At 33.8% G+C, this 25,777-nt stretch overlaps 1 protein-coding gene across 2 annotated transcripts in view; it reads right to left on the reverse strand.

Annotated features, from left to right (window-relative positions):
• Positions 1-25,777, reverse strand: part of LOC149556766 (NAD(P)-binding Rossmann-fold superfamily protein) — a 134,940-nt gene that overhangs the window by 24,510 nt on the left and 84,653 nt on the right. For both annotated transcript variants that reach the window (XM_089831292.1, XM_089831293.1), the window contains 3 exons: positions 23,970-24,089; positions 23,663-23,762; positions 23,249-23,329 (listed from right to left, as the gene is read on the reverse strand). In XM_089831292.1, coding sequence (XP_089687418.1) covers positions 23,249-23,329; positions 23,663-23,762; positions 23,970-24,089 — 301 coding nt within the window. The remainder of the gene's footprint in view (positions 1-23,248; positions 23,330-23,662; positions 23,763-23,969; positions 24,090-25,777) is intronic.

Raw genomic sequence — 25,777 nt, forward strand, 5'->3', positions numbered from 1 at the left:
CATCTTACAAATAGGTGATTCTTGTGCTGTGGTTGGTGTCTGCCAAAATTTGGTGCATCAATTTATTGCCTCTTTTTTGGCGTCTATGTTCTTTTTGACCAGCTCTTCCATCTTTTGCAGTGGAGTTTCCATTTTCTTTTATGCATTTAGCATTTCTTCGCTCTGGAGACTCATCAGAGAAGAGACATTTGTTTTTTGTTTCTTCAAGGGTCTTATTGTTATTCACCAAGATCTTTTTCTCTTGCAATTTGAATTCCTTTTCTAATAGTTTTTCTTTTCCACTTATTGCTCTTATATTCTTAGTTTTTTGTATTTTCTTTTGTTTTTTGTTTAGTCTTTTGCTACTGTTGATTGTCCTTAACTTCTTTATATTAGAAATATTATATTTTGTTATTCCTTCTTTTCTCATGTTGATTTCTTTATAGTTTTGATCTTCACATGTAAGTTTTAAAGTCATCTGTAGAGTAGTGTCTTTATAGTCTTTCAAATCTAACAATGGAATAATTTCTTTACTGTTTTCTGGAGTTAAAACCTTTACCTTTTCTTTGCTTTTGGATTCTTTTTCTTTTGAATTTTGTAGTGTCTATTTTTTTCTTCTCATCTTCCTTGGTGTTAGGTATGAAACGGTTTCTCATCCCTGTAGTTGCAGTTGTAGATGTTTTTTCTGATCTGATTTCACCATCCTCCAATTCTGTAGCTACTTTTCCTACTGTAACCTTACTAGGCTCCAAAAGAGCTATCTCATTTATGATCTTCCCCTGGTTTTCTTTTTTATTTTTAATGTTCATCATAGGGAAGGTGTCTTTAAGATTCGACATAAGTTGAACAGTTTTAAATGATATCTTTTTCTCATTATCTAAGCTGATAAGTAGGAGATAATTTCCACAAGTCAAATTGTGATATTGCTATCAGGATTTAACTGTGTGATTTTGAGTCAAACTCATTGACCCATGTTTCATGAGTAGTGGTTCAACATGAATCTATCTCTCATGAGAATAAATGGAACACTTAGCACTCATTGGATCTAGGTGATGCTCACAGGGGTGAAGTACCAAGACTTCCCAAGAGGTCACCCATCCCAGTACTACTCCAGCCTGAGCGCACTTAACTATGGAGTTTCCTCCATGGTTAACCTAAAGCTTGCAACCCCATTTGCAAAACCTTCACCAAGTGTTGTGCCTTATGAACCATTCATTAGAAAGCCCCTTAAGCTCATCAATTGATAAGTAGGAGATAATTTCCACAAGTCAAATTGTGATATTGCCATCAGGATTTAGCTGTGTGATTTTGAGTCAAACTCGTTGATCCATGTTTCATGAGTAGTAATTCAACATGAATCCATCTCTCATGAGAATAAATGGAACACTTAGAACTCATGGGATCTAGGTGATGCTCACAAGGGTGAAGCACCAGGACTTCTCGGGAGGTCACCCATCCCAGTACTACTCCATCCCGAGCACGCTTAACTATGGAGCTTCCTCCATGGTTAAACCCAAAGCTTGCAACCCCATTTGCAAAACCTTCACCAAGTGTTGTGCCTTATGAACCATTCATTAGAAAACCCCTTAAGCTCATCAATTGATAAGTAAGAGATAATTTCCACAAGTCAAATTGTGATATTGCTATCATGATTTAACTGTGTGATTTTGAGTCAAACTCATTGACCCATGCTTTAGGAGTAGTGATTCAACATGAATCCATCTCTCATGAGAGTAAATGGAACACTTAGCACTCATTGGATCTAGGTGATGCTCACAGGGGTGAAGCACTGGGACTTCCCGGGAGGTCACCCATCCTAGTACTACTCCAGCCTGAGCACGCTTAACTATAGAGTTTCCTCCATGGTTAAACCCAAAGCTTGCAACCCCATTTGCAAAACCTTCACCAAGTGCTGTGCCTTATGAACCATTCATTAGAAAGCCCCTTAAGCTCATCAATTGATAAGTAGGAGATAATTTCCACGAGTCAAATTGTGATATTGCTAGCAAGATTTAATTGTGCGATTTTGAGTCAAACTCATTGACCCATGTTTCATTATCTAAGCTAAGTATTTCTAAGATTTTGCCTTCAAATCTATAATATTTCAATTTATATATAGAGTTGCTTGAAATTAAGTTAATAGTATTGAGTTCCAAATTTTTGTTCTTATCACTAATCAATAATTTTACATTATTGCAATATTTATAAGAAGCATCTATTCCTACCAAATTACCAATTGAAAGTCCAATTTTCCTAAGAATCTCTAAATGCATAAGTTTAGGAGGGAGGTATTGAATGGAAATCCATGTTGGCATAGGGAAGTTTAATTGTTCTTCCTTACAATCTAGAATCCATTCAAAGAATTCAGCAGCATAACCTTTATAATAACAATCGGAGACAGAGGAAATCTTTTTTAACATATTCATTACTACAGTGTGTGTGTATATATATATATATCAATCTATCAAAATGGTGAGATATACTGACCTGATTTTTATAGAATTCCTTTAACCAGGTAATGAGATTGGTCATTTATTGTCTTGGCCCGTTCCAAAACGCAAATACACCAACATTCTGACATTCCTGCCACCGAGCTTTGTTGACCTGATTGCTAATAATCAGGATCTGTTCTTCAGTTTTATTATTAAAGGTTTGAGGAGTTGTGAGGGTTTGATTGGGGGAATAACAAGGAGACTTCAGAGAACCATTCCTACGATGTGGGGGGATATATGCAGGGTTAAGAGGTGATTTGGGCTTTGAATTTTCTATCTTTCGGAGATTGGCTTCATGATTATTGATTGGCCTTGCAACAAGTTCAGATAGAAATTCTATCTACTGGGAATACAGGGGTAATCTATTTTGGGTTGCATATTTAGTATGATTAAAGAAGAAAATTTGTTTGTCTAAGCTTGCAGTGGAGCAAATGATATTAGGGCAAAAGCCTTTCCAAGTCGATGAGTTGCCTAATTTGGGTAAATCATCTCCTTTAATGATTTGAGGTAACAGAATCTTACTTGCCATCTTATGATCCAATGAGAGTTGGAGTATATTGGTCTGGTTAGTTTTCAATTTGGGTCTCTCTTTGTTGTTCTTATTGAATTTTCCCACTAGCCGAAACCCTAATCTTCCTATAGATTTCGCTGATAACTCTTGACTAGTAGCGCTTGCATTTTTATTACTAATTTGATGATTGCAATTTGCCTACGATGTAAAATTCTGCTCAAGATCATCATGCCCAATTAGGGCCACAAATGGATTCGATGTCTTCACTGAAGAAGTCAGAGCAGCCGTGTTGGCAGCATGATGAGTGCTCGAATTTGAATTAACTCCGTTGGATTTCCTCGTGGATGACAACCGCATCTTTAAAACTCTCTTGCAACTCACAACGAAAGCGACCGACAACCTTGCACAAGAATAACAAAATCTTACAAACCCTCCAACCCCCCTTCTTATATATAATATTGATCGGCCTTGTAAAAATCTGAATAAACCCTTGGCCTTCAATTTCCTCTCTTTCCTTGAAGACTCTCTCAAAATCACATCGCTCTTATTCAAACTATCTCGAAAATTTCCAATTTGTGCGAACATATGTAGGTATAGGATTCCTATTGTAGATCGTTGTATAGAGATCCGTGAAATGGCTAGTAACGAGAAGAAAAAGAAGGCATCGCAGAGGCAAGAAAAGCGGGCAGCAAAGAAGAAATCCTCACAGGAACGTAGGCTCAATGATAAAACATCAACTTTAGGTTTGAAATCTTTGATAACATTAGTATAATATATATTATTATTTGTATTATTAGGTTTTAATATTTTATAAGATAATAATAATAAATATTAAATAGTATTTTTATTATTTTTTATTAATGAAAAGATTAAATGTAGAAATATATTTATACTCTGTGCGTATTTTATATTTTAATCTGTAAAATGTTTATACTATATTTTCCTACATTTAATGTTATTGTATGTTTTCTCTAAAATATAGGAAAACTTAGTACATTTTCTATAAAATATTCTATTTTAATTTAGGAAAACATTTTCTATAAAGTATGTTACATGTAGGAAAACATACATATTTATTTATTTTTAATTTGAAAAATATTTTAAAATTATTTATGATTATTAATTTATTTATTATTAGTGTACTTTATTATTATTAATTTTTTTGATCGATAAACTTTATTATTATTTTTAATTCTATAAAGGTTATATTTTATTATCGTTTTGTTTCAGTTTTATCTTTTATATGCTTTAAAATTTATATTTTCTTGAGAATTTCATAAGGCGAATTTAATGTTGAATTTTTTTTTTCGATTTTTTTGACATGTCAAATGTCATCTGAACTTCATAGTTGTCAAACTCGAACTTTGTGACTTAGTGTCTGTGTGTGTATGAGCTGTACCATAATAAAATAATAAAATAATATAATTTTTGTGTTTAAAACATACTTTTTGGCCTCATGGGTTGTGGATCCTTGAGAGTTTGCGCAGGGGTCCTTGAGGATCCTCCTAGATCCCTAAGGGTCCATGGCGAGTCCTGGCATGGTTCGCACCACGAACTGTGTGTCCTTGTGGGTTAGCGGATCCACAAACCCACAAGGACCCACAGTCTGTGGCACGGACCCTATCTAGACCTAGACCCAAGAAGGTCTTGGACTCTAACCTCGACCCAAATGGCAAGGTTTGAAGTTTGAACCTTGCAACTCAGCTTTAAAATTGATTTTTATAAGTGTACAATTGCTATTTTTTATTATTTTTTTGCTCCTAAACCCTAAAATGGCCCTATAAGAGGCCATTCATTGTTCATTCTTCTCATTTTGTTTGCAATTGGGCTATCTTCTCATTTGGTCTCTATTTTGGCATTTTGAAAGCAAGGTCATTATTTTTGAAGAGGGTCATTCGTAAGGTGTCAAATAACTTCTACATAGTACTTTTAAGCATCTAAGATAAGCATTTGATCCCATTCATGAGTTCTTTTACTGATTTTTTTTTAGTTGAATTTTTCAAGTTTTGAAAGAACTTTTAGAAGTTCCTTTACATTTTTTTTCAAGAAAAGAAGAAACAAGTTTAGCTATCTATTTTAATATTTTTGTATCATATCTTTGCACTTGTATGCTTGACGTTCATAGTTAATTTCTAATTAATTTTTTTTAATTTTCTTATTAGTATTGTGCAAGAATAACCACTACTGGTAGTCAAAGTTCAATGGCAAGGCAAGGTGAAAAGTGATAACTTCAAAATTGATGTAGGATCTCCATTATGGAGACATACCACAAGATTATCATTGGTTTTAGGAGGTGGGTCCTACATTTGGAAATGTAATGTATGTTATAGTAAACCATTCAATAGCTCATAATCTCAGGTCAAAGCTCATTTTATGGGCCCTACTGGTAAAGGAATAGCATTGTTCAAAGGAAGCAAAGATGGAAAGGGAGTGATTGACGCATAATTAGAAGGATTTATAAAAGAACAAGAAGTTGCTGATCATTTTGTTTAAAAATCAAAAACAAGTTTTTATCAAACTCCATCCAGAAAGAGAAATAAAATTGCCCATTATCAATTTGTATCCTCCAAAAATCTATTCTTCCAAGTACCTATACTAGCAAATAAAAAGGAAGAAGTAGAATTTATTGTTCACAAAAGAGGTCCATTGGATTCCACATTTGAAATGGAGGTAAGAGAGCTTGATGATCAAGCAATTGCACACTACCTCTTTGCCAATGGTCTTCCTTTCAACTTGGTGAGATCACCATATTGGAAGGAAAAGGTGGCATCCATCAATAAAGCACCGGCTGATTACACTATTCCTGGGTATCAAAAGGTGTCTACTACTCTTTTACAAAAAGATAAGACTTCTAAAGAGAAAGCTCTTCAACCAATTAAAACTTCTTGTAAAACTCCCAATACATCTATTATGTTTGATGGATAGAAAGATACAAGAAATCGACCATTGATTAATGTAATTGCAATGTCTCCCAAAGGGATAATGTTGTTTAGGGAGATTGATTGTTAAGAAGAATTAAGGATTTGCAGTTCATTTCTAATATTCTCATTGAGAGCATAGATATGGTGGGTAGCGAGAATGTGGTCCAGGTGGTTACAAATAATGCCAAGAATTGTAGGGGAGTAAATGCATGGGTTGAAAGTCAATACAACTATATTTTTGAACACCATGCATTGTACACTCCCTCAACTTGGTCATGCAACAAATTTAAGAAAATATACCGAGAGGGAGAGGAGATACAAATGCTTGTGACAAACCACCACAGGGCACAATCCATATTCAGATTGTTCTCCAAGTTGGAGTTCTTGAAGGTAAATTGTAATTAGTTAATTTCATTTATTTATTTAATTTGAATAGGTTTTATGTTCATGTTCAGTTATCAAATTGTATATAACTTTGCTTAATAGTTATTGACATATTGTTAACTTGCTTAGGTTGTTGGGAAACGATTTATATATCATACTATTTTTATTAGGAGACTTGTCAACATGCAAGGGGCATTGCACCAAATGGTTATTTCTAGCCAATGGGTTATATGGAAGGCATTGAAATCAAAGAGAGCCCAAAAGGTCAAGGCTTTGGTCTTGGATGACAATTGGTGGGCTCATGTGCAATTTGTATTGGATTTTACCGAGCCTATCATGACTATTCTTCAGTTTGCTAATACAAATTCACCTTGTTTGAGGAATGTGTACGATGTCATGGACATTGTGGTAGAGAAGGAAAAATTTTCCACACAAACACGTGAGAATGACCCTACAAAATGTGAAGCCTTATGCAATAAGGTGGAAGCAATCATTCAAAATCTTTGGGAGAAGATGACTACCCCATTGTACCTCCTTGTATATGCCTTATCCCCAAGGTACTATAGCCAAGAAATACTTTCTATAGAAGATAGAGCTACATCATATGCAGATGAAGGAATTGCTATTGGATGCTACAAAGCATTTGCAAGACTCTTCCACAATGATGAAAGGTGAGGCTAGAATTTGGCTTATTTGCTTCGAGATCAAAACTTACTCCATATGCAATAAAGGACCAAAATGACATGGGACTATCACATGGTGGTACATGTATGGTCAACCATACAAGCATCTAAAACCTCTTGCAATCAAGATCCTCTCACAAGTTATTTTTGTTTTTTTACCAATTGTATTCTAAAATTTAGTCTTTCACATTCTTTAATTTTCTTTTTATTTGTATGTTTAATTCTATGAACACTATCCAAGTTGCAAGTCCTTCTATTGCTGAATGGAATTGGCGCACACACTCCTATATCCAATCCATTCAATGAAGCGCAACTAGTTGGGCTCAAAGAAAGATGATGACTTGGTTTACATTCATTCCAACTTGTGTTTGTCACATAAGAAGGATGAATACACGGGTCAAGGAATGTAGCCCTTGAATGTGTGAACTTGGATGCAACATTTCGGGACTTGCTACAATCATAAATAATGCTGATAGCATCATGGCACGTGGTGCATCTAGCACAAATAGGACTGGTTTTGGTTCAAATGATCTTGAACTTACAGCAATTGAGGATAATGAGAATGTGGATTTTTTTGAAAATCCATATGATTTTGAATGACTATATCTGATTAGTCAATCTTGAGTCTTGACTCTTGATTGATCGATCTTGAATCATGAAAGAAGTTTTGATTTTGTTATTCAACTTGCATTGGAATCTTGAACTTGAGTAATTTACTAATTAGTTATTTCAATTTGTATATTTGTGTTTGTGAAGTTTGAAGTTGAAATATCAATGGTGAAGTATCATACCATGGAATGATTTATTCTTGTATATTTGATATTTCTTGCATTTATTTGCACATACATACATAAAATCCAACAAAAAATAATTCCCGCATCCAATTCTTGGATCCGCATCAGTATCAACAACTTAGGTATATGATATATCTTTCCTTTAATTCTGTTTTTAAATCCTTCATATGCAGATATGAGTTATACTATGTATTTCCCTATTTTGTGCCTTTAATGAATGGTAGGATTGTTCTTTATTGATTTAGCAAGCACATCAATATATAATTCTGATAAACAACTCAACTCTCTGTAGAAGATATCTTTGGCAACACATTTATATTTCATGATTGTCTGTGGTGTCAATCATGTGTAGATTCACAACATATGAACCTTCATTTGCAGCTTAGGATTAAGACATATCCCCCATGTGATCATTTTATCATTCCCTTTCCATCAACAAATATTTGCTAAGAACACCAAACATTGAGTCCCAAGTATATATAAACTCTCATCTGGTTGAGCAATGCCCAATAGGTGTCCAAACACAACTGGATATTCCCCTTGTGTAGGGGCAACAAGTTTGCACATATGCGACAGAAGGCTTGATTATCTTTTTATTCATATTCAATGCTTATAGTTTGTTTTTATACCAATTATATAAATATTGTCATATCTCTTGATCTCTATAATCTATAGCACAGTTGTCTTCAAAAAATTGTGCTAGTTGTCATGTAAATATATAGTGTAATTTGTTATTTATTTATTAATTTATTTATATTTTTATTCATACTTTATTATTTATTTATTTACTTATTTCTTTTATTATTGATATATTTTTTATTTATTTATTTGATAGTTTGATATTTTGATATTATCATTACTTATTCTTATTAGATCCTATTTCAGAAAGGGGACATCATGCCAGTTGATGGAGAGCCAATAGAGGCGTGTGCTTAGCAGCATGGGGTTGTCCACAATAATAATATTTGGTTTGTTATTTTGGCATAATGATTTCTTAGGAGCTCAAAACTACTGTTCAAATCAACTGAAGTTTCTAAGACATCATCCCCCGAGGAAATAACCATTCTTTCTTCCATCATTTTTTCTTTTGTTAAATTTCTCAGCTTCTGCCCAAGAAGGGAATTCAGATGCTTACAGTAATCTGGCTGAAATCCAGGAAAATATAATGCTTCTTGACACACGATAAGAAAGCTTACCAATCAAATCAGCTTCCACTAACACCTTCATAACTCTAATGCTTGAATCATCCCCTATACCACAACAACCCAGCACCATGAATGTGGATAATGACATCTATTTCTAAATGAAAGATAATCATGAGGTGTTTATCAGAAACTACAACACAAACATCACCTGCCTCTTTCTCATCAATACTTAGAATCCCTATACCATTCTCCTCATGTGCATGATAGATTCAAAACAAAACAGATGCCAAAGGTCAAAACACATATAATCACAAAGCATGGTCAAGTCGTAATGGCTATTGGAAATGTATTTAGGGATGGAAGGAAAGTGTGGTGTGTGAATACAAGTCCATGACATGATTTGATAGAAAATCTTTGTCTTATCAAGGCTGCAAGGCAATAATTGCCAAATTAAACCTTCTTAAAGTTAAATGCTTCACTTGTAAGGTTCTCTAATGTCCTTTACTGGGAGGGTTTTTAATCCTTGTAAATCTTCCTTACTTAAAAATAAAGACACAATGCAAGGATTTTCATATACACTAGCACTAGCAAGGTGTGATGGCCCTTTGGACCTCCTATAGCAAGCTTGTTGAAATATCCCCAACCGTATTTTACCAAATATCTTAATTGAATCACATAAAGTTTGAGAAATATTTGCATGCAACAATTTTTCTATTATTCAGCAATAAAACTAGAAAATACTCGTGATAAAAAACCTCTGTATTGTTATTGCATTATAATAACTAGCAATACAATAACATAATCCAGTCTTAAAAACATTGATACAATCAGATTGAAAAAGTAGAAAGGAACTTGAAATGCAATTGTGAACTCCGTCACAAATTCACCATTGAAGATGAACTCGATTTCCATCCAGTCCACCAAAAAGCCTAAAGGTTTCCACCTCAAGTTTCAAAATCAAAAGTTCAAAGCTTCTCAAATTCTCCAAGAGAATAGAAATAAATTCATGAACCAAAAATCCTAGAAATGAATTAGGTCCTCTTTTATTGTCCACGCAGTGACTCTTCAGCTCCCTCTTTTTGTCTTTCATCTTTGTCACATTTTCATTTTTTCAATATTAAATTGACTTTTAATAGTTTGTATTCAGCTCCCAATTAAGTCACTTTTAATATTCTATTAATTTGGATTGCAATTTCGTAATGTTCCAAAAAAAGGGACATTATAGTCCTCCCTCCTAGAGATTGCTTGTCCTCAAGAAATCATGAATTTGTAAATCACTATCAAGATTGGTGCAGGAGCAGCTAAGGTTGGTCAAAAAGAATACGTGAATGCCATTTCCCATGTCAATGTATTGGTTACTTGCAAAATAGCGAAGTTTTTTGCCATTTCACAATTATGACACTTTGTACCTAGCAAAACTGCAAAATGTTGCTATTTTGCAAGTTACAATAAACATGGTTATGAAATTGTGAAATGTCATTGTTTCATAAGTACTCCAAACTGCAAATTGAGAACCAGCAACAAGTTTCTTAAGTTGCTTTTGGGGAAGTTGTACAGTTGGTTGTAACCGTCATAAGAAGATGGATATTTTGTAACTACTAGTTATGATTGACACCTAATGGTCATTCCAATGGGGTGCTAGGAAGTTGAAAGGTCTGTAACTACCCAAGAATATTGTAAAATCCTTGTAATGGTCGAGTTTATAGTGTGTGGTCAATTGGAGGAAATTCATGTAATGTAATGCCTACCCCTAGTTGACTTTCTTGTTTTATCGTCGAATTCTTTTAGGCATGCTCTATGATTATGTTTTATGATTATCGGTACTTGGTTGCCGAATTTGAGTAAATGTATTTCATATTTAGTCAATATATGTGTTGAGTTAGTTATTTCATGATGTTAGATAGATGGATTAATTATATGTAGTTCCTATGGTTACTTACCCCATAATTGCATGTGTATGGTGTACGTGTTTGTTTTACTTTATGATTGACATTCTTGATATGGTTGAGGGAGTCGTAATCACCTACTAATCGAGATCTACACGATGTACCACTCCCTGCCATTGTCTATTTTTATTTAATTTAGAATATATGAGTATGTACATGCGTGAATTTTATGCAGATTGCAGGTACCAGGTATCGACTTCCCTAAATTGCCAAGATGAGCATACCCTATCACAGTATCTCAATGGTATAAGTGGAGAGATAATTCTTGAGTCCAAACACTAACCTAAGCCAATTGTCTTAGAAAGTTGGACAAGTATCTGAGTTGTTTAACCCTCTGAATTCATCAAGTGACATGAATTCATGATTTTGACCCTAGAGTTTCATTATGTTCTTTGTCTTCAGTTGAGTTGTCGTATTTAGTCTTGTGAGTGTTTTGTGATTTTTAGTTGTAATTAAATCAAATTAAAAGATAATTTAATGGAAATTTTAGAAAGAAAAATTAGTATTTAATTATATTTAATTAATTGAGAAATTAAATAAATTTGAAAGATTTTATTAAAGTTCTAATTTTGGCGTATTTATATTTATTTAATTTAATAATAATTTATTTAGGAGTTTTATTTAAATAATAAACCCTAAATAATATTATTAGTTGAGTTAATAAATATTTTATCAAAACGTCTCATAATTTAATAAGAGAGAAAAAGGAGTTGATTAATAAAGATTATTTTAATTAAATTGCAAAAGTTGGTGCATGAAAATTAAAATAAATTAAAGTAATTAAGAAAAGGGGTTTTGTGTGATTGCACAATCGAAGCCCTAATTTGAGGAAAAGCTCTTTATTTGGAAATTAGAGCTCATTTCTCGACAAACAAATTTGGAGGAGTCGATTTCCAAGAAGAGAGTTTTCAAAAGAGAAGGAAAATTCTTGTGTGTTTTGTGCATTCGTTGTTAAGCATCAAATCCAAGTAGGATCTTATTAGTTTTGCACAATAGTTCTTGCATCAAAAATATTTGTCTTCTTCATGTCTGATTGAAATTATTTCAAATTATATTTGGGTTGAAACCCTTGTATGTGATTCTATCATTCTTCATTTGAGAAACCTCTATATATGAATTGAGAATCTGAAACCCTTATTGTGAATCTATTGTTTTTTGTTTTGAAAACGTCCATAAACAATTGAAGGTTTGAAACCCTTGTTTGAAAAGTTTTGTTTTTAGCAAGTTTTTGTTTTTGGAAAGTTTCCATTTTTAGTAGGTTTCCATTTTTGGAATGTTTCCGTTTTAGCAAGTTTCTATTTTTGGAAAGTTTATGTTTTTAGTAAAGTTTCCATTTTTGGAATGTTTCTATTTTTAGCAAGTTTCTGTTTTTGAAAATTTTCCATTTTTAGCAAGGTTTCGTCTTTGGAATGTTTTTGTTTTTAGAAGGTTTCCATTTTTGGAATGTTTCCGTTTTTGAAAAGTTTCCATTTTTAGCAGATTTACATTTTTTGAAAGTTTATGTTTTTAGCAGGTTTCCATTTTTGGAAAGTTTTCATTTTTAGCAGGTTTCTATTTTTGGAAAGTTTCCATTTTTAGCAAGTTTCCATTTCAGGAAAGTTTTTCCAAAGTTTAATAAATATAAAATTATTTTGGTAATAATTTTTTTTTATCAGTAAGAGGCCGAAGCCAAGATTAATTATTATTATTTATTAAGCACAATTGCAATTAGATTTGAACCCAAGACCTCTTCAAAAGAGGCTCACAATTTACCATTGTGTTGTAGGCTCTTGCCTTATTTTGGTAATAATTGATAATTATTATTATTAATTTTAATAAGTATTGTTAAAAAAAATTATTTAATTCTTTAAAAATTTGATTTATTACTTTATTATTTAAATATAATTTTAAAGTAAATTAAAAATCAAAAAATTAATTGGGAGAATTAATGTTTTCTTTTCTAACCTTGGATGTGTTTATATGGTTCAGATATATGAAAATGATTTATAATACTAGGGAAATTATATTATTCGAAAACTTGGTAATTATAATACTTTGAGAAGACGAAAACGTGAACCTTGATTATAATCGAAAACTCTATAAACTGTAATGCTTGGAAACAATAACTGAAACCCTGGTTGTATACTGAACTCTTATGTTTAATGAAAACCTAACGAACTATCAAATGATTAAAAGACTCTAATAAGATGTGTGTGGTTTTACATTTGGGGTTTTATGCTTAAAAGATTTTTTAATGATTTGTTGAGAGTTAAGACTCATGTGGACTCAAGAATGTTAGCAAACCTGTGACTTGAAAACTTATAAGTGAAAATTGAACTGTTGTGTTTTCAGAACCTAATGAATTATGTAAGTTACATTGTTATGTACTGTATGCGATGTGTGGTTTACTGTTGTTGGGTTTGGGTTGACTTAGCTTTGACCAAATCAGGATGTTTACCAAAGGCTTGGGGGTTTTTTCTATGAAGATGTTATGTATCTGATCTTTTATACCTAACCATTGTGATGTAGTCACATGTCTTCTTTGATGAGTTTGATTTGTTGGTTGTTATTGCTTTCTAGTTTCTCTTGTGTAGAATTGAATTGAATGGTGTGACTTTCTGGTGTAACCTTTGAGTTTTCGATCAGTTATCTTTGGATTGCTTCCCAGTTGCTTGTATAGGACTGAGGTGATTATGTGATTTTCGGTGATTTCATATTATGACATGGTTTGGTATATGTGTAATTGATTTTGGATCAGTCCTGCCAGGATGATTGTATTGGTGAAATCTATAATTTTGATCAGTGATATTTCAGTACCTTCCAGTTGCTTATTTAAGAATTGATGTGTGGTTTATGGCCATATGAGACCTTCTACTTTTGCTGAGCTCAAGGTAGGTTATCTGTATGTCATGTTGGGAAGTGGCTTGCAATAGAGGTCAGAGCCCTAAAGAGGCTGCCTGGGTAACCCACTGTAGGTTGTTCTAATAAGTGATAACATTTCATTAAATGGGTTTAAAATGAATTAATAAGATATCGGTGCCATAAAGTCACTAGGGGGCTCGAGTCCATAAAGGTTGCCAGGGTAACCTTAGAGTTGACTAATTAGTATGCCTTGTTTATACGAAAGGACACTGATGCCACATAGAGACACTAGAGGGCTGAAGTCCAGTGAGGCTACCAGGGTAACCTTAGAGTTGGCTCATGCGATGACACTTGCCCACTTACATAGTAGATTTCCTACGTGTCTATGTTGCCTCTGGGTTTAGATAATACTTGTGTTTTGGTACCCTTTGAGATAGTTTGCTTTCAGGTGATTCCTTGAACCTAGATGTTGGTTATGACTTGTGTTTTGATATCCGTATGGGACTTGAGTTTATCTCCTCAGTGCGGTGGGAGTGGGCCATTTAGGTTCCATGAGGTCGGGTGGTAGTGCATTTTTCTTATACCATTGAGATTCAACCATTGGATACCATTGCTAGAAGTGATTGTGCAGATGTTCCTTTCTATCTAATCTTAGATTTTTGTTGGATGGTTATACCTTGTTATATGTATTTGTTTATTGGAGATCTTATGAGATGTTGTATATTATTGATGATGTATATTCTTTGAGCTTATCATACCATGTGACTTGTACAATGGATGATTAAGCATTTCTTATTATTGCCAAGTGGCACCCTGTAATTGTATAGTATTTAAATGGATTCATACTCGTGATTATTCCATGATGTGGATTTGGTTGTGTTAGATTTAGTATTAATATAAATCATGTAGAGCTAGATTATTGTAGGGGCCCCCTGCTGGCATGCACCACCCCAATGCCATAGAATAGTAGGGGCCCGCTAGAGTAACAAGGGTAGGGCATTGAATCCTTTTTCGCCTTGCCTATCAAAATAATGGGGTAGGGCCCCATATAATTTTAGGGAAAAGGTTAACATCTAGGGATCTAGATGTTCAAATACCGCGTCGGGGCTATAGATGCAGGCCCTACTATATAATGGGGGGTGGCCCCTCCTTCAAGTGCAAAGGCCCTTTACTATATCGGGGGCATTGGGGAGGGCGACCTAGCACGCAGCCTCGAGAGCTTGACTGGAGCTGGCAAGCTACAGAAGATCCAAATGAAAGTCATCCCTACCGCTACAGAACCATAGATGGCAAAAATCATTATTATAAAAGTAACAGCAATAAAAAGGGCTATCAAAATTTGACCTTGTGATATCATTTCTTATATTTCCTTTTATGTATTATATTTTTATCTCTTATTATAAAATTAAAACTTATGCATGTGATTCAACGTCACAAAAACTTAGGAGATGTAATTTGTTTGATGGTTGTATGTTTGTGAGTTATTGCTTCTGGTACTTTATCCCATTGTTGTTATTGCTTCTATTGTATTATCTATTGTTTATTATCTTTATCAGATATCTTAAAAATAAAATGTTTGGCAAACTTAGTGAAACTTTAGTTTAATTTCTTTTGGGTTCCCTAGCAAGGCATTACATGTAACCTTTGGTTGTCACACCAGGTCTGCAAACTAGGTGACAAATATGAATTTCATATGGAACAGAGATCACTTAATGGAATATAATAGTCAGGAACAAGGATGAAGGTTGGACTCCAATGGTAACGGTTGTAATATGTTCATATGTTGGTTTAAATAAGTATTCTTGTGTTTTAAATTCAAGTACTATCAACTATCATTATGTGTAAGATACTTATAAGATGGGATCCTAATGTAGGATTGAGACTACAAAGATGATTCAATAAGGGTAATACACATGTGTCTTGGAATTGAATATGCCTCAAATATATTAAAGATTACATGCTGGTTTGGTCATTGTGATAAGTTTAATAAACGAAATGAAAATGGATCAAGTTTATCCTTGGTAATGGAAAGGGTTTCCTGTGTGCCCTGCATCAAGGATCCTATATCAATTTGCAAGCCACTTAATAGCTCATTCTAGAAACTTTGGAATTGGGACATGGCATGCAATGAAACCAATTATTAGGATGCAACTCATGCCTCAATAAGATCCCTAGATCCCAAGTCAACCTAAAAAACATTGTTACAACTATCTGTTATGTTACTCTGAAGATAAAAACACTATGCTCCAAGTTGTGAACCCAATCACTATGATCCCTGAAGAGCAAAGCTCCTATCCTATCAATACCTAGATCCCAATTCAGCCTATCAACTCGATCCTGGGAGTAGAAATAGATGTTCACCAATCCACCATCCTCTTATATCAGCCAACTATACAAGCAAATCACTCCACCAATGTCAAAAACATCTCTAACATACACGAAGATCAGCTCAAAAGACCACAATGTGTTTCTGCTATAAAATATGTTGGTATCAAGAATGGTGCTAAACGCATCACTATTCTCCTGTACAAGGAAGAATCCCACCTCATGTGCACTTACACATCTATTCGCAAGTACAAGAAAGAATTCCATCTCATGTGCACTATCCAACACATATTTGTATCTCTGCAATTGCCCATGCAACTCAACAACTCATGTAGGCCAAGCTAAATCTAAAAATCTAAGAGTAAACCATGCAGGGAAGCCACTAAAAACTGAAATGGGGATGAAGACAAAATCACAAACCAATAGATAAATAGGTTCCATATCATGAAAACTTAGCTACAAAGCTCTAGATGAATTGTAGAAGTCCTCTTTACGCATTAAGGACAACTCTGGAGTTTGTGATTCACCACAATGTTAAAGTCATAATTCAGTCGGATTAGACATTTGTATGAGATATGTAAATAATGAGTTATGGACATTATAAATATGCAATAGATTTTATATATATATATATAAACGATTGCATATTATATACCATTATTACATACCATATTAAAAGTGTGAATCGCTCGACAAACAAATTAGACTCTAGCAGGTTAATTATGGACGATAACATTTACTTTTCGTAGTTGGAAGTAACTCCCTGCCATTTATATATTCCCATTACCTGTGTTTGAACTTTCACAGCAGATTACCAAATTCTCGCATCTTCCAAGTGAGTTGAAATGTAGAATCTCTCAAGCAAATGCCAAAGTCTTCATCTTCTATACATGTCGTCAGTCCAACACTACTTGTCTGCAACGATTTCTACACTCATCGATTGCAGTTTTAATTGATCACAATCACCCTGGTTTTGTGAATTTGATTCATCAAGTGTGATGGTCACAAGGTTGCAAGTGCAATAAGATTATTAACTAGAATATCGTAAACAGCTTAATCACCTTTTATATATATTGAATACCATAATTCAAAGACATATATATAAGGCTCAAAATTTCTTTATCTATAAATAGGTAAAGTAAATAGATCTGATCACCATATCTCACATCTAAGATCCTCAACATGGTACCAGAGTAGGTCTGAAGAAAAGATCAGATCTGATTATTCAAGATTATCATAATTATTATTGAGATAAACACATTACTTCAAAATGGTAAATGGCACGAGACTTGAAGACAGACTAGAAGGCGCTTCTGATTTTGAAGCTTGGAAATTACGAATGATGCTAATTCTGAAAAAGCATGACCTAATAACTATAGTGAGTTGACCTAAACCCGAAAGGGCAATGAAAAGAATCAATGACAAAGGACAACACGAGAGCAATGGAGTTATTGGTTAATGGAGTGAAAAATCATTTACTACCTATTATCACCAAGTTGGACTCTAGATATGATATGTTAAAAGCACGTGAAGACATGTTTGAAATTAATAACATTAGTATGCGTCTTACTTTAAAGAATCAACTTGCTACTATAAAAATGAATAAAGAAGAAACCATCACCTCATACTTTATAAGGATGATGGAATAAGAAACCAACTCTTGACAATCGTTCACATCTATGTTAGTAAGGAGCTCACTATGGTAACATTAAATGGACTCCCTTCTACATAGGAGAATTTTAGGCAAGGATTATGTGCTCGTTCCAAACTCCCTAAAATTGATCAACTAAAGGCTGGCTGCATTCAAGAAGAATGTAATTTAATATCCAAAGGAACCAGTAATGAATCTGAAAATGAAGGCATTTAGATTCTCACCACTAAATTAAAAAGGAAAAAGGGCAAGCACTTTAATAGCAAACATTCACACAAGAGACAAAGGGACTACTCCAAAGTACAATGTTATAGATGCGACAACTATGGGCACACTGCGACTATATGTCTTGACAGACTTAAACATCAAGCTTCCTTCGCTGAAGTTGGTAATCCAAACTTGAACTCTGAGAATTCTCCATTCTAAAGGAATATCCTTAAATTGATGTAATATTGGATTCATAGGGAGTTCATGATCATTTACCATTCACACCAAACCTTGCAAATGAAGGTGGAACATTATTGAGGTACACTTGATAGATTGCAATTACTGAGAAGAGTCTCGATATATTTGATTGTTGTACTAATGAACTACTTATTTTTAATAAAATGTTATTTCATATGAACCCCGTGTACATCATGAGGAAGTGACGACTTCCAAATGATTGTCACTTGTATTTGCAAAAGTTATTAAAGGTGACGACCTTACAATAACTTAATTTCTATAATGATGGATATCTTATGATGTCTGAACAGATCATGATAGATTATATCTTACATGGTGGATTAAGTTCCTTAAACAAACCATGGCAATCTATTGTGATAAGACATTTTATGATGTATCAAGAAGATCACAACTGATGATAAATTGCATAGTGGATTAAATTCCTTAAATAGACCATGGACCTTCTTCATATTATGATGAGGTAATATTTATCTTGGTTTTTTATCTGTCTTCATTAAGAGGGAGAGTTAAAATTGTAATTCAGTTAGATTAGATATTTATAGGAGATATGTAAATACTGAGTTATGAACATTATAAATATGCAATTACTTTTATATATATATAAACAATTGCATATAATATACCATTGTTACATACCATTTAAAAGCCTAAATTGCTCGACAAACAAATTAGACTCTAGCAGGTTAATTACAGACAACAAACAATAACATATATTTGTTATAGTTGGAAGTGAAGTGGAAAGTCACGACCCATTGGGTCGTGACTCCATGTTGGAGTCACCCCATCAGGAAGTGACTCCCTGTCACTTATATATTCCCAATACCTGCGTTTGAACCTTCACAGTGGATTACCAAATACTCATGTCTTCCAAGTGAGTTGAAACACAGAATTGCTCAAGCAAACGCCAAAGTCTTCATCTTCTATACACGCTGTCAGTCCAACAATACTTGTCTGCAACGATTTATACACTCATCAATTGCAATTTTAATTGATCACAGTCGACCATATTTTGTGAATTCGATTCATCAAGTGCGATGATTGTAGGCTTGCAAGTGCAATAAGATTATTAACTAGAATCCATAAACAGCTTAATCACCTTTTATATATATTGAATACCATAAATCAAAAAATATATATATAAGGCTCAAATTTTCGTTATATATAAATCAGTAAAGTAAATAGATCTGATCACCATATCTCACATCTAAGATCCTCAACACACAAGTGTTATCAATCAACTCTCCACCTCCACTAAGGAAATTATCATCATTACATGAAATTTCAGAACTAGTATCATGCGGTTTATCCTTGTCCTCAAGGAAAAATTGTTACCTCATGATTTTGTATAGAGGTCCTCTTTATGCATTAAGGACAACTCTAGAGTTTGTGATTCACCAAAAGTATTATCAATCAACTCTCCACCTCCAATAAGAAAATTATCATCATTACATGAAATTTCAGAACTAGTATCATGCAGTTTATCCTCGCCCTCATGGGAAAATTGGTACCTCATGATTTTGTGAAGGTACATAATTGTTGTAAAAACCATAATTTTTGTGGTTAACTTCTTGCTGGCCCTTTAGGCCTTCTTTAGCATAGTGTGCCTCTTTTGGATAGGGAAAAGAAAAATTACCATGTTCATTTTCTTTTTGACCAAGGGTATGGATCCTTTCTACAATTCGTATGGATCATTTCTACAATTTATACGAGTCATCTACGTCACCAAGCCAAGTTACCTCAGCCGGGTCAAAATGACACGTGACCCTAGCTCGGCAGGTCAACTAAGCTGACTCGCCTGACTCGCCTAGGTGACTCGGCTGATTTTATTTTTTTTTGCCTTTGTAGTTATGTAATTGATGTATGTTATGTATGTGATCAAATTACCTTCTATTTTATGATGTTATTGTGTCTTTAATCTTTATTCAATAATGGGTGCATAGAATTAATTTAAATCCAAAAAAATCTCTAAATTTCAAGGGTTTTATCACTTTGCCGAGTCACAGGCGAATCCGAGTTGGTCACGAGTCGAGTTACCCTTGCCGAGTCCGAGCCAAGTCCAAGTCTCGTTACTTTGGTTATTCTAGAGGTATCCTCACTCCCGTATACATTCTTTGGCTCCAAACTGCTGTAATGCGTTTGAAAATTTTGACCAAAATAGAGTTACACACAACAACATAATTTCAGAACTCTTCAACTCCCAAACCCGAAACAAGGAGAAAAACTGTAAAACACTTTGGAAATTTTCAGCTCACAAAATCTTAATACATCAAGTATTCACGGGACCAAAAGATTGGATAGAACATTCCGACATCTTCCTCTAAGAAGCTCCCATCTGAGATCTGGAAAATATGTTGTTCAGACTTTGTTTAATCCTTCAATAGACCGTGAACATGAGAGTAACCTGATGGAAATGTTCACAATTTCCTCAAGGAATAATCATCGCTTGTGATATGTTGCAGATATATTTGACTCCTTGACATATCATAAGTCCATCACATGTGTGTTAGATATACCCAATATGTACTACCTGTAAGTTGTGGGATTCACACACGACAATATTACTCATAGAAGAATTTTATTATTCTCCACCCAAAAAACTCTCTCACGTGTTGCAGCCAGCAATATTATTGACTCTCTGATAGTAATGTTCGGAAGTTGTGAAAATTGCCAATCTTAACCACTGGAGATTCTTGCCATTCAAAGATTTGCATAGATAGTTCTTAATCCACTAACTTCATCATTTTTCCCTCTCATCGCATTTAATCTCCAGCTGCTTACTCAACTACACGGTAATATATTGAAGCGTTGAACTTCACACCTGAACTGAAAACGTCTCAGGATGTATACATCGCGCTGAATGTGTTTCCCAAGCTTTTAGTATTCTTCCTCTCAAAAGCCTTCCCTACACCATTTTTTTATGTTTGGATTCCCTTTATGAGCCATTATGTTCAAGTTACATTCATTTGTCATTCAAAACCGCATGTCGATGCCTGTTTGAATCATTTCTTAGGCCCAAATGATTTGAACTCCTCGCTCAGTGCTACTGTAAAGTTCAGTTATGCATGATTTGAATCTCTAGCAAAAAGTGATGGCATCAATAATTAAACTTTTCACCTTCACAATTTTTAGAACCTTTCAAAATAAAAAAATTGGGCTGGTCTGACTATAAACTTTCAACCAAATAATTAATCATCTGACATTAAAACTAAGCCTTCGAATTAAAATTACCAATGAAGCTAATCAATAAATAAAAGGTCCCACACATATTTTTTGGCTCCTTATAAATTTTCTGATAATGTATTTTGCACTCTTCTTAGTTTGGAACGTGAAGAATTTATCTGCACCAAGAAATAATACAACCCACACCAAAGATTACTAATTCCTTCATGCCTTCAAAAGGTGATAAAATCCATGTATTAAAATTATCGGGTTAAACTATAGTCTCCCACCAATATTGATTAATCCTCTCCAATAATTAAAAACGCCAATGTATAACCAATATTGGACTATTTTTTTTTAATATCACTGCCTACATTAATATTCTCAACAATTATTTTTTTTAATTGCAACTTTCCCAAATTTTGTCTTTGATAGAACTTCACAGGCTGGCAAGAATAATAACTCTGATAACACCAAAATATGTCCAACCGGATATTTTACCAAATATCATAATTGAATCACATAAATTTTAAGAAATATTTGCATGCAACAAATTTTCTATTATCCAGTAATAAAACCAGCAAATACTCGAGATAAACAACCTCAGAATTGTTGTTGCATTATAATAACCAGAAATACAATAACATAACATAATTCAATTGTAAAAACAGCAATACAGTCAAATTAGAAAACTCGAAAGGTACCTGAAATGCAACTGTAAACTGTGTCACAAATCTACCTCTAAAGATGAACTGCGTTCTTGTCCAATCCACCAAGAATCCTGAAGGTTTCTGTCCTCAGATTTCAAAATTGAAAGCTCAAAGCTTCCCAAATTCTCCAAGAGGAAATAGAAATAAATTCATAAACCAAGCATCCTTGATATGAATCAGGTCCTCTGTTATTGTCCAAGCAGTGACTCTTCAACTTCCTCTTTTTGTCTTTCATCTTCTTCCTCTTTTGTCACCTTTTCCTTTTTTCAATATTAAAATGACTTTTAATAGCCTGCATTCCGCTTTCATTTAAGTTATTTTAATATTTTATTAATTTGGCTTGTGATTTCCTAATGTCCCAAAAAGGGACATTACAATCCCTAAACCTCTAGAGTGGGAAAATAACCTCCCACACTGCCAACAAAAACCCTCTATTCATTTGATTAGCCTACAAGGGCTAATAATAGACTAATCCCACGAACTACGATGCTCACAAAAAATGGAGACATCGCATCTTGTATTTACTAAACTATATACTAAGTAAATATGAATTTATATTTGTGGATATAAGAAAGTACAGTCACTCCACATCGTCCAGAAGTAGTCTCAAGCTTTTATAAGTTACCATCAAGAAGAAAGCTTTCAAAATTAAATCTGGCCAATACTTGGTCATTTTTAGAATTTTATTTAAAGCCTTAAGCCTGTTACAGTGTAATTTTGGTTTCAGATATCCATTTTGGACCAAATAGTAGTTTTGTAGGTTTTTGTGCCTTCCAGATTTACTAGGGAATTTTGTAAGAGCTCTAGTTTACTAGAAGTGAAGGTCATGATCAGAACATCTCTTAAAGATAGGGAGAGGCAAGAGTAGATTGAAACTTGATACACGTAGTTGCATGTATATGGAATGCTTTCCAAGTTCATATATATATGTGTGTGTGTGTGTGTGTGTGTGTGTGTGTGTATGTGCACGTGCGCGCACGCACATTGTTCTAAAATAGAAAGTTATTTTTGTGTCTCCAATTATATAATTTATTTGACCTTACTCAATGGCACCATTGAGATGCTACAGTTTATTACCGTTTACAGCTTAACTCTACTGCTGTTGTCTGCTTAAATTCAAAAAACAATGACAGATTTTCAATTTTAAACATTTATACACTGGAAACTAAATATGTGCTTAATCTAGAGTTGCAGGCACAAAATTGCAATTACTAGGCTACTAGAAAGGGGTAGAACATTTACCAAGACGTGAAGTGGCTGGCTCTTTGATATAAAACTAGATGCAAAAGCTTTGACGTCCTTCAATGAGGATAGATCGCAAATCTGCACGTTTCATATATACATTTTGGTTAACGATTAGAACCTAAACTATCTAAAGTCTAATTATGTTATTCACCACTGTGTGCTCCAGATGTTCTTAACTTCTTACCATTGAAAGAGTCATTTTTTACCATGAAGTCAGGGAGCAGAATAATTTTGATTTTTATCTTTGATTTATGTCTTTTAAAACAAGATATAAACCTTGATATAAGCTGATATTTCTAGAAATAAATTAATATATTGCTTAACAGTATACAATGATTTTGGGGGATGGAGACAGAGGTAAAGATGGAGAGAGGAGGGGGAGGAGGTTGAGCAAAACCTTAAACTACATACCTCAAGATGAACATTTTCGCTACCTGTCTTTGACCTTATCTGTGACATGGCTTCCTCTCCTTTCTCCTTATTGCGGCAAACCATGTACACATTTGCACCTCTAAATACAAACAGTTAGTGTAAAGAAGATCAAGTATAGGATTAGATAACAAGAGGTAATATCATAGATTCATAAACAATTTGCTAACTTAAACACAATCAATCCAAAGAATCAACCTAAAAATAAAAAATTGCAATATAAAAGAATTTAAGTTAAAATTTGATAAATATTTTTGTGGGATTTTTCTGTCATTTATAAGAACGTCACCTAGATGCTAGAGCTTCTGCAGTGGCAAAGCCAATGCCAGAATTCGCTCCAGTAACTATGCAATTTTTCCCTGTTATATCTATTTGTGTATCTTCTGGTTTGAACTTTTTTGCATGTTCTCTGCAAACAAACACAGCCCAACAAGAAAATGAATACTGAATACGAAAAATTTTACATGTCAAAGCACCAAATTAATTGTTGTAACTTGTTCAAAAACTGGTCAAAACAAAACCTTACAAAATGAAATCTAACATCACGATCCTGGACTTAAAAATCACTTTCTTCAATACTACTTTAGCTGTCTTTAAAACTAAAGCGAAATAGAGAAAATAGACACATTTAACTTTATTTGAATGGAAAACATAATTCTTTTCTTTTGCCCTTTAATAATTTTACAGTTTTGCACAAATGTCCTAATGAAAATGCATTGTAAGTGAAGTCAAACGGTAATGTTTTTAGTTTTTAAGACAAAAAAAACTAGATTATTTGATTTGCCTAGCAAGGGTAGTGTATTGCACATCCAGCATATCCCATAAAGATGAAGTTATAAATACGTTCAATTTCTGCCTTAAAATGCAAGTTGTATTTGCCAAATATATTTATGTACCATTACCAATCTAGTGGCATATTTGAATGTGTATGTACGTTGACCTGTGTCAAAAGACATAATTGTAAATGCCACGATGTATCCAAACTGTATCCACAATTCCCGCTGACTTCACAGATAGCAAAATGATGAAGGAAATAGTATGCATAACTGAATTAAGTTGTGGCATGCCCTTTAATTTGAATGTCAAAACAAGAAAGTGATAAACACGAGATGTCCAAAGATGGACAGTCGAGGATTATATCCATGAAGTACAGGGGCTAACAATGGAATCAAATCTGATAAACATTGCTCTAGTGTTGGGATAATAATGTCATTCTTCAGTGAAAGGTATGGTGCTTCTTTTAATCTGCATAATAGAGGAAAGGAGAAAAAGAAACAAGAGTACAAAGCTAGAAAAGAGAAGTCAACCAGTGCATCATCACAACTGTTTTTCAATGTGGATGCTAAGATGGCATGCTAAGTGGATATAAAGAATATACACCATTCTCTTAGGTGACTTAAAATCCACTTGTAATAACCATGCTAGATTTTTTCCAAAAACCACTGGGCAAGGTGAGAACATACGATGAAAAGGTCTACATCACAAATTAGTTGCAACTGCTGAAAGTAAAGCATGAGGCAGAAATCTAGCCAGTATCACTTATTCAGTGGAGTGCATGTGCAATGCTAAGAAATAAACATCCACTTATTCAATGGGAATTACAAGGGCACTTCCACTTATTCAATGGGAAAGTTTATTACAAAATAACTACTTATAGACTAGGGTAAGTACATCAGAAATTAACAACAGAAAACTCACTAGCAGTACTACCATCCAATGTTACAATATAGAATGCATAGAAAAGGTAAATCTTCAAAGGTATATCCAATGTCCATATGAAGGATTACAGAATTAGCCCATATGCAACATAAACACTGAATAACTTCTGATATAAAGTGCTTAGATGGAGGGTGTTAGACACAGTTTAGTGGGTAAGAATAACACTTATGGTTTATGTTTTGATTAAGAATAGCAATTTAATGTTGGTTCTCGGGGGTAGTTGTAGGAGGATGGCCACAATCCATATACTCAACCTATGTCAGATACTTTATATATTGTCAGATGGCACCAAGAATGGACAATTGCTGTGATGATATTACATGAAAATAAAGTTTATCATTCTACCAGTATTATGTGTATGACTTTTATTTCAATGTT

Source organism: Cupressus sempervirens, chromosome 5, assembly GCF_028749045.1.
Source record: "Cupressus sempervirens isolate cs-2001-9-10 chromosome 5, ASM2874904v1, whole genome shotgun sequence".
Lineage (NCBI taxonomy): Eukaryota > Viridiplantae > Streptophyta > Pinopsida > Cupressales > Cupressaceae > Cupressus > Cupressus sempervirens.